The 8,907-nt window shown below is 36.1% G+C and overlaps 1 protein-coding gene across 1 annotated transcript; it reads right to left on the bottom strand.

Moving 5' to 3' along the window:
* Positions 1-157: 157 nt before the first annotated feature.
* ephx1 (epoxide hydrolase 1, microsomal (xenobiotic)) lies at positions 158-8,201 on the bottom strand. The gene is made up of 9 exons (XM_067383137.1): positions 8,120-8,201; positions 7,176-7,369; positions 6,908-7,088; positions 6,168-6,386; positions 5,927-6,056; positions 5,301-5,515; positions 4,021-4,129; positions 3,818-3,940; positions 158-3,197 (listed from the first exon to the last, which is right to left on the bottom strand). The coding sequence occupies exons 2-9, from the start codon at positions 7,356-7,358 to the stop codon at positions 2,987-2,989; spliced, it is 1,371 nt and encodes a 456-aa protein (XP_067239238.1). The 5' UTR covers positions 7,359-7,369; positions 8,120-8,201; the 3' UTR covers positions 158-2,986.
* Positions 8,202-8,907: the final 706 nt, after the last annotated feature.

Raw genomic sequence — 8,907 nt, 5'->3', positions numbered from 1 at the left:
ATAACGCAGATGAATCTCCTTCGATAATGAATGCGATATTGCATAGCTTGTCAGTAAACTACGGCTCTGTCTATTAAATGCCGCTCCATTTGAAAGTAGGTGATGACGATTTAGCGGTAATCAGGGAACCGGCTTTACTGACGAAATGCGCGTGAAAATCTCATGCGATATATCGCCCAGCCCTAGCAAAAACAAAACAAAAATAACTTAATTCAACAATTTATTCTCTTCCCTGTCAGTCTCCTACACTGTTGATGTAAACACAGCGCAGCACTTCCGGGTTCTACGTCAGAACGCCGGCTCAGTATTGGCTGACGCGGTACAAGTGAGCATCACAACGCATGCGTGTGCTGCTGATGCAGGAGCTGGCTAATAACGATCTGGCATTCCGACATAGAACCCGGAAGGGCTGCACTGTGTTTACAACGTCATCAGTGTAAGAGACTGTAACAAAGTTCGTAGATAAGGAAGAAGAAGGCAGGAACCGGCGAACGTTAAACATAACTTTAATTCAAAATAAACAAATACAAAACTAAAGTAATGCTACACAAACATAATAAAACATAAAATAATATCCAGGCCTGGTCCTCTCTCGTCCTTCACTGTCGTTGCTCCTCCTTTTATGCTTCCGGAGCTCCTCCGTGAGAGACTCAAGGCCGGTGTGCCTCACAGGTGGAGCTCATTATCACTCGAGTCACCGGCCTCGCGGCGTTCCCTCACGGCTCTCGCCCGCCCTGCTCGCCACAGAGACTGACTTTTATTCATTTCGAGGAATACTGAATTTGTTTTTGTGCAAGCATTCTCACATTTAGTCTAAAACTACAATAACCATCATGTTTACACAGCGCACACAACACCTCTCCTCACTCCAGATTTCTCTCAACATAGGTTCAGGAGAGGTGTCACTCAAATAAATGGGAAAACAAAGTAAATTGCGTTACTTATTTGAAAAAGTAACTCAGATATAATCTGATTACGTAACTCGAGTTACTCGTAATGCGTTACCCAAAACACCTATTGAAACTCTGCGTTCTTTCCATTTCATAGAATTGTGTCTTGGTTTTGTAAATGCAAGAAACACGGACTTCTTTTATTGTTGTGCTGTTTCTCGCGCATCTAGTATTCAGTTCGATTCCATAATGATCTGTCTTGCTGTTTTAAAGATGTTTAAAAAATACTTTGTGTCCAGCTTTTTCAGCATATTGTGCGATGAACGCCATATTTTATTTCAAGCTAAACAAACCTTTTAAACGCATCTTTACATTCCATTGCAATCCTTTGTTTTCAAACGCAAGTACGCGTCCTGTGTGAATTAACAGCCCCAAGGGTTAGTTGAGTGATGGCCACTCTACATTTCTTAAGATCTTCACGCCTTTAGAAATATATTGATAGCGATTAATTATGACGTCAATTTTTTAGCCTAGCCTAGATGTTTTCAAACATCTGCTCCGTAGATGTGTTTTCAGTCATTCTTTAATAAACAATGACACTATTTTTAATCCATCCAGTTCAGTCTTTTAGATTTAAAATTACATTTATTTCAGGTATGGAAATAATAAATTAGTTTGACATTTAATAGTTCCAATCACAGCATTCCAATCACATTGTCCAATACAGATGATCCCTTTATTGTAGAATGTACACAACTTTATTTTCTTTTGTTCTGTTATTATATTCATTGTGTAAAATATATTGTTTTTAACATTTTTAATGTCATAATGTAGTATGCAAAACTGGATCAATTGCGTGAAGAGCTGCCATCTGTCATACCTGAAATTACTTGAATTATGTGTGTAAAATGCTTTAAAACACCGGAACTTTTAATAGTATAGAGCACTTGAATTTACAGACTGAATAATGCATCTGAATTGTTCTATTGTTTATCTCCTCAAGAGTGTCTTAATTCAGAATGCATTTCCCCTTCGTGCGATGAAAGAAGGAATAAATCACCACAAGCACATTTTAAATCTGCCTACAACTGACCTATTATAAATAATGCTGTCCTACAATCTAAAACTGTGTAACCCTAAGAGAATCTACCTTGGGGTGCCTATGCGGAGAAAAAAAAACACTGAGCTCTACTGTGAGAACTGTTTTTTATGACATTTTTAAAAGCACATTTTATATGGAAAGCACAACACTTGTTAGTGCAAAATAAATATTTAAATACATAATATTTATGTTTGTATAAATATTATGAGAATATTTATTTTTATGAAAGTTTTCCTATTTAATTTTTCCAAATATGCATTCCAGAATACCATAAGCAATGGAGTCTGACCAGCTTCATTGCTTTGGGCGTGCCTTCACTTAGTGTCTCTTTATTTGATTGGTCGTGAAAGTTCTCACCAAGAACTTTCCATTATGTGTAAAAGAGGCAGTTGCTTTGGCCTGCAGAGCGTCTATAGCGATGATAATTTTATTTAAATAGATGAATGCAAAATAGAGAAACTGACAGCCACTCTAGTGGACATTACTTTGAATCATGAACACCCATTTTTCCTCTTGATGAACTGTTTGTAATGAGAAAGTGATATATAAAATTTGTCTTGATAACAATAAAAATGTCTTCCTGACTGTCTTTTGTGATTGCAGTCATTGACACATATCACTAGGATTCAGTAATTGTGCTTAAAAAGTGCTTTAATAAAGGATAAAGTATTTTCATATGGTTTCTTATCATAATTATATTGATCTTGTGGTCCTATTCAAACAGTTAAAACACCTCAGCATATTCTGATATAATCACACTGAAATATATCAAAAACAAGCTCCTGTCAATATATAATCATTTAATTACAATAAAACGAAGGCACATAAGTTTTAGTATATGCCTAGCATTAAACAGCACTATTATCTAAAAATAAATGTAATACACTTGTTCATTATGACCCAGTTTGTTGCGGTCCAAGGGTTGTGTTTTACTTCATGGTCATCACTGTTTAGATGCATTTGTGAGAGTCCCATGAAGATGACATAGAATTATTCATTTCTTCTTTCTCTTCTCTACAATCTTGACAAAGTTCTGAACATCCTCTGCCAGTAACTGTGGCTCCTCCATAGCAGCAAAATGGCCCCCACGGGCCATAGGAGTGTAAGTCTTGAGCCTACGGTATTTCTGTGTCACCCACAATTTTGGGGTGTGCATCAACTCATTGGGGAAAGAGGCCACAGCTGCTGGAACGTAAACTGGAAGCCTATTGGGTGAAAAAGACATGGCACATTAATGAAGTGATTTTGCATTATGCACTACCATTCAAACTTCAGGGTCAGTAAGATTTGATTTGATTTGATTTTTTAAAATGTATTTACTGAGTGACAGTAAAGAAAAAAGTCTATTTAGAAAAAAAATAGAGTCTATTTCAAATAAATGCTGTTTCGAAATTTCAAACCAACAAAAAAAATCCTAAAAAAAAAAAAAAAAAAGTACATAGGTATCCACAAAATATTAAGCAGCTCAACTGTTCTATATTAATAATAATCAGAAATGTTAATTGAGCTCCAAAATTCAGCTTTGCATCACAAGAATAAATTACATTATTAAAATACATCTATTAAAATAGAAAACAGTTATTTTAATTTGAAATAATATTTCACAATATTACTGTTTTTACCATATTTTTTAATCAAATAATTGCAGCCTTGGTTAGCATAAGAAGCTTTCTTTTAAAAAAATTTTTTTTTATTCTTACCAAGTGTACATATTTACATGTGGAGCAGTTACTGTGTCTAGCATCTTCAAATACTTTTGGGAACAGTATATTGACTAGTACTGAGTAAACAATACATCTTCAAATTGTGCCTGTATTTCTCTTACTTTGCATGGGGCTGGTTTAAGCCTTTGCCAAAGTTCTCTTTGTAGAAACGCATTGAGGATATAATGCACCCAGAGGTCCAGTAGATCATCACATTCGTCAGAAGATCATCAAGTGAAAACTTCCTGTTGGGGAATCAACAGATTATTTAACTGAACACACATTTCACTGACTTTTAATGAAGCTAAACTAAAAATAGTAGTACCTCTCCAGTCCACCATCCTCAAGGTTCTTAAATTCAGGATCAGTCCAGGTTGAAAATTTCTCCAAAATGTAGGCAGCCAAACCAACAGGAGAGTCATTCAATCCACGGCCTGTGCATACAGTCAAGCTTCATATCAAAATTCAATTTCAGTGTTCAATAATACTAAATGTATAATCCAAAAGCCCAACATCACAACATGTCAATTAATCATTTCAATAATGTGCAATATATGTGGAGTTTATAGAGTGCAACAGTGCCAACCATTTTTTTTCCATTCATTTTTACCAGAGGGATTTTAATAAAAGGTCTTTGTTAAAGAGTTTTAAGTCATAAACCATGCCAATCTTCTACGAGGTGAATTACAATACTACAAACTTACTTTACAGTTTTGACTCGATTACGTCATTTGCAATGCTTCATGGGAGCAGGTGGAGCTATTTTGGTGAGTTTTGCTTTTTTCAACTCTCTGGTGTAATATTCTGTACGGCATCATGGGTAATGTAGTTTTTCACCAGGAATTCCACCGTTACACACCATTATTTTAAAAATATAATGAAATAATGTGGGATGATGGCTTCAGCAGAAGTAAATACCATGGATAAACAACCTCATAGCTCACAGTAGGTCTGTCTTTTAAAGGTGCCCTAGATTCAAAAATTGAATTTACCTCAGCATAGTTAAATAACAAGAGTTCAGTACATGGAAATGACATACAGTGAGTCTCAAACTCCATTGTTTCCTCCTTCTTATATAAATCTCATTTGTTTAAAAGACCTCCGAAGAACAGGCGAAACTCAACATAACAGACTGTTACGTAACCGTCGGGGTGTATGCCCCAATATTTGCATATGCCAGCCCAGGATCGAGGCATTAGACAAGGGCAGACAGTATTAACGTCTGGATCTGTGCACAGCTGAATCATCAGACTAGGTAAGCAAGCAAGGACAACAGCGAAAAATGGCAGATGGAGCAATAATAACTGACATGATCCATGATATCATGATATTTTTAGTCATATTTGTAAATTGTCTTTCTAAATGTTTCGTTAGCATGTTGCTAATGTACTGTTAAATGTGGTTAAAGTTACCATTGTTTCTTACTGTATTCACGGAGACCAGAGCTGTCACTATTTTCATTCACCTTTAAGGTTTAGAAGTTATTGATCAAATTCAATTTCCCTATGGAGAAAATCAATCGAGTTTTTACTTCCAGAACCGACTGTTGCACTCTATTCAAAGATACATATTTTATCCATTTAATTCACTCTGAATGTCTCTCACCTGCAGTGTCAGGTTTAGTTGATTGTATGTGCATGTATCCAGTCTCTTTCACGGCATCCACTACAAGCTTTTCCATACAAGGGAAAAGGCGTTTCACATCATGTTCGGTGAAGCCAAAGAGTTTAGGGAATCGTTGACCAAAAAGTATAGACAACACCATGACAAGGCCTGGTTTTGCAGGTGGAGCAAAGTTAACGTGGAGGCCTTTCACAGCACTAAAGAGAGGAGAGATGAACAACAAAAGTACTTCTTGAAATCTGTTTATTTCTATACACATTTTCTTCCTTTAATATATCTGACTTTCATTTACTGCATTCCAACTGATGATTTCAATGGGATGAAATACTTTAATATAGTGTTTCTCAACCAGAAGACCACTAGGGGGCCCCAACAAGTCTTAAAATCATTCAAATTTAGTTATTTTAACATAATCTTAATTAAAATGCTAAAAACAACAATTAAAAAGCTGTACAACATTAAACTAAAATATCTTTGAGTGCTGTTGATTTTTTTTATTAAGTACCAAAGGTACATATCACTTAAAATAGGAGGGCCTTTGAATATTGTTTTGGACAAAGGGGGGCCTCAGAGTCAAAAAAGTTGAGAACCACTGCTTTTGTACATACTTGGGCTCCAGCTGGGCCATATTAGTGGTAATAAGCCAGCCCCAATCTCCTCCCTGAACGTAGTACTTGTTAAAACCAAGACGCTTCATCAGTTTATTGAATATGTGCGCTGCACATACAGAGTCAAACCCTGTGCGAAACACATTATGATCATAATAAATGGAATTGTATGGAAAACAGACCAATGTATGTGTTTTTGAAACAACAAAAGATCTGTTGGGCTGGGTTGTTTGCCATTTACCTTTCTTATGTGGGGCCTCTGAGAAACCATAACCAGGTATTGAGGGACAAATGATTTCGAAGGCTATGTCATCGGCGCTGGATGGCTCCGTAAGCAGGGGGATGATACCATAGAACTCATAGAAGGAGCCTGGCCAGCCATGTACCATCATCAGAGGTACTGCCTGGGTTCCCTCTGGCAGGTTCTTCGGTTTCACGTGAACATAGTGAATATCGATACCTTTTTTATAGAGGACAACATAACACAGAACAAATATGAAATCTGTTGTGGTGTACTATAATATACGCAAAATGTCTATCTGTGAAAATAATAGCTCAGCCTTGGGTGATGATTTCAAAAACATTCCTAAACATTTTACATTTTGAAAATTCCATGCTTTTCCAGACACAATTTTTCAAACCTCTCTGTAGATTTTTCAGAAAACACTCTGCTTGTATGATACATTTATTTTCAGAATTTTTTTATTTAATATTTTAGAAAACTAAATAGTCTGAAAACACTTTTTTTTTCCTCTCCATATTCTGTTTTCTTTTTTCCAAACTTATCCAGACCTGGAAATTGTGTTTATATAAAGTTCTTTGAACATATTTTTCCACTCCTTTGCAGACTGTAAGTAAAAATAAACATTTTATTTACTTCTTTTTGTCATTAAAATGAAACCTTTGAATGCTTTTGCTATTTTGATTATTGCATTAAATATATAGATTTAATTAAATGACCTTGTACTAGTTAAGGCTCACCTTCGATTTTGGTTTTGAAATGAGGATATTTGTTCAGTTTATCCACTTGTTTCCTCCAATTAAAATCATTCCTCCAATAAGACACAACCTTTTCAAGGTATTTGGAGTTGAAGCCATAGTTAAACCGACTGTCTTCAAGAGAAGGAAAGGAGCGGGTCTGATCCAGCCGGCGGTGCAAATCCTAAGGAATATAAAGGAGCTTTTACTAAGACAAAACCACCGAAATAATTATGCAAAATTTTATTCTGATGATGACATCAGGGCTTACCTCAATCTCTTCTGGAGTTGTCTCAACTTTAAACGGGCAGATACTATCATCCTCAGGTCCTTGGGGACAAGTTCCCACACCCCACCACCCATCCTGAGCTTTCAGGACATTCTTTCTGTTCTTCAGGAATACCAGAGCAACCACTGCTCCGAGCCCCAATGCCATTGCCAACTCTATGTACATGGTTTAAGGGCCTGGAATGAAGCAACAAATATTTATTAATTGATGATAGGTAGCTCATGGATCACCCCTTGCAGAATCTGAACCTGTAACCTTTCATTCAACCACTAGGCAACATGATTTTAGTGCATGCACGAAAATGGAGCAAAGGTTTATTGTTGCACAACATTCCCAGCTCTGGGATTAGGGTGGACAAAGCTCTGTGGTAACAACATGTGGGTCACAATGCATGACAAAGCTTTTCTCTGTCTAGCTCCTAATGCACAGTAAATACTTTGTAAACAGGAATCTCAGAATGTGTGCTGATCTAATTATGAATTATTCACAGAAATATCATGCAACATAACCACACGTGACAAATGACTTTCTCTGCAGTTAAATGATATTTAAAAAGTTTGTTTTTATAACAAATATCTTAATAATAATAATTAATTTAATCTAACAGGCAATTATAGGAGTTATAGCAACAGACTAAGCTAAATTCTTCTCAGTCTTTTTCTTGAAAGAAAAGAAACTATGAGTCAGTCGCTAACAGAACCTGCACAGAAGTTACTTGCAAATGCATTTACCATAATAAAATTATTATTGAAAGTAGTATAACCAGGAAGTTGTTGTATAAACAATTGTATTTCATGATAATAAGAGCAGAGCTACAACAACATCAGGAATGCAGCACACAAACCGATTAGTATGCTGTTATTGTAGATTAATATTAATTAGCTAAAACGCCATGATTTATAACACCAGACATGATGCCCACTCACCTCAATAAGTAGCAAAGTAATAATGTGATCGTTTAGCACCAAGACCATAAACTGACCAAGACGCAGTAACGTTAAGCCCAATGCACTATGGGAAATGTAGTCACGAAGGAACTGCGCAATGCGCACACTCCCTTTGACCCATGGAAAACACATTTATATAATTGTGTTCTGTGAAATTTCTTTACTTTCTTCTTTCAGATACTAGTGGTGGTTTTATTTTAGTAAAGCTAACTGCACACCAAACAAACGTTTTCACATTTCACAAAACTACATTTTGATTGTAGTTACATAATGCTAGCCTACAAGACGTTCTCTTTTTAAATCAAAACATTAAAAAAGTAACCAAATTTGGTTTAAAAAAAAAACAAAACATTTTTTAAACGGCAAACATTTCACATACGCAACTTGTGATTGATCATATTATTTTTGTGTGTAGACTGAAAGGGCGCACTTTATCACTCGCGAAAAAACCGTTACAACCGACTGGACTGGAGCAGCGCGCGCAAACAGAGTCTGACAGGAAGAAAGGTAAAGTTTTTGGGAAGGGTTGAGGGCTTTTACTGAGGTAAAATACGTCTGTCTGACGACAAATTATTTCAGAACCTCATTGAACAAACATATTGCTACAGTAATATTTTGGGTGAAGGTTACCTCCATTTGCTGAAACGACGACAGCGCTGAAAATCTAACTAAGTTACCTGCTTAGGATGGCCTAACGTTACTCACAAAATACTTTCTCCACTGTGGTAATATGTGCTAGCCAAGTTTTTAGTACATTTATAACAGTG

The sequence above is a fragment of the Chanodichthys erythropterus genome, chromosome 4 (assembly GCF_024489055.1).
Source record: "Chanodichthys erythropterus isolate Z2021 chromosome 4, ASM2448905v1, whole genome shotgun sequence".
In the NCBI taxonomy this organism is placed as follows: domain Eukaryota; kingdom Metazoa; phylum Chordata; class Actinopteri; order Cypriniformes; family Xenocyprididae; genus Chanodichthys; species Chanodichthys erythropterus.
This window is presented reverse-complemented; position numbering and strand designations above follow the sequence as displayed.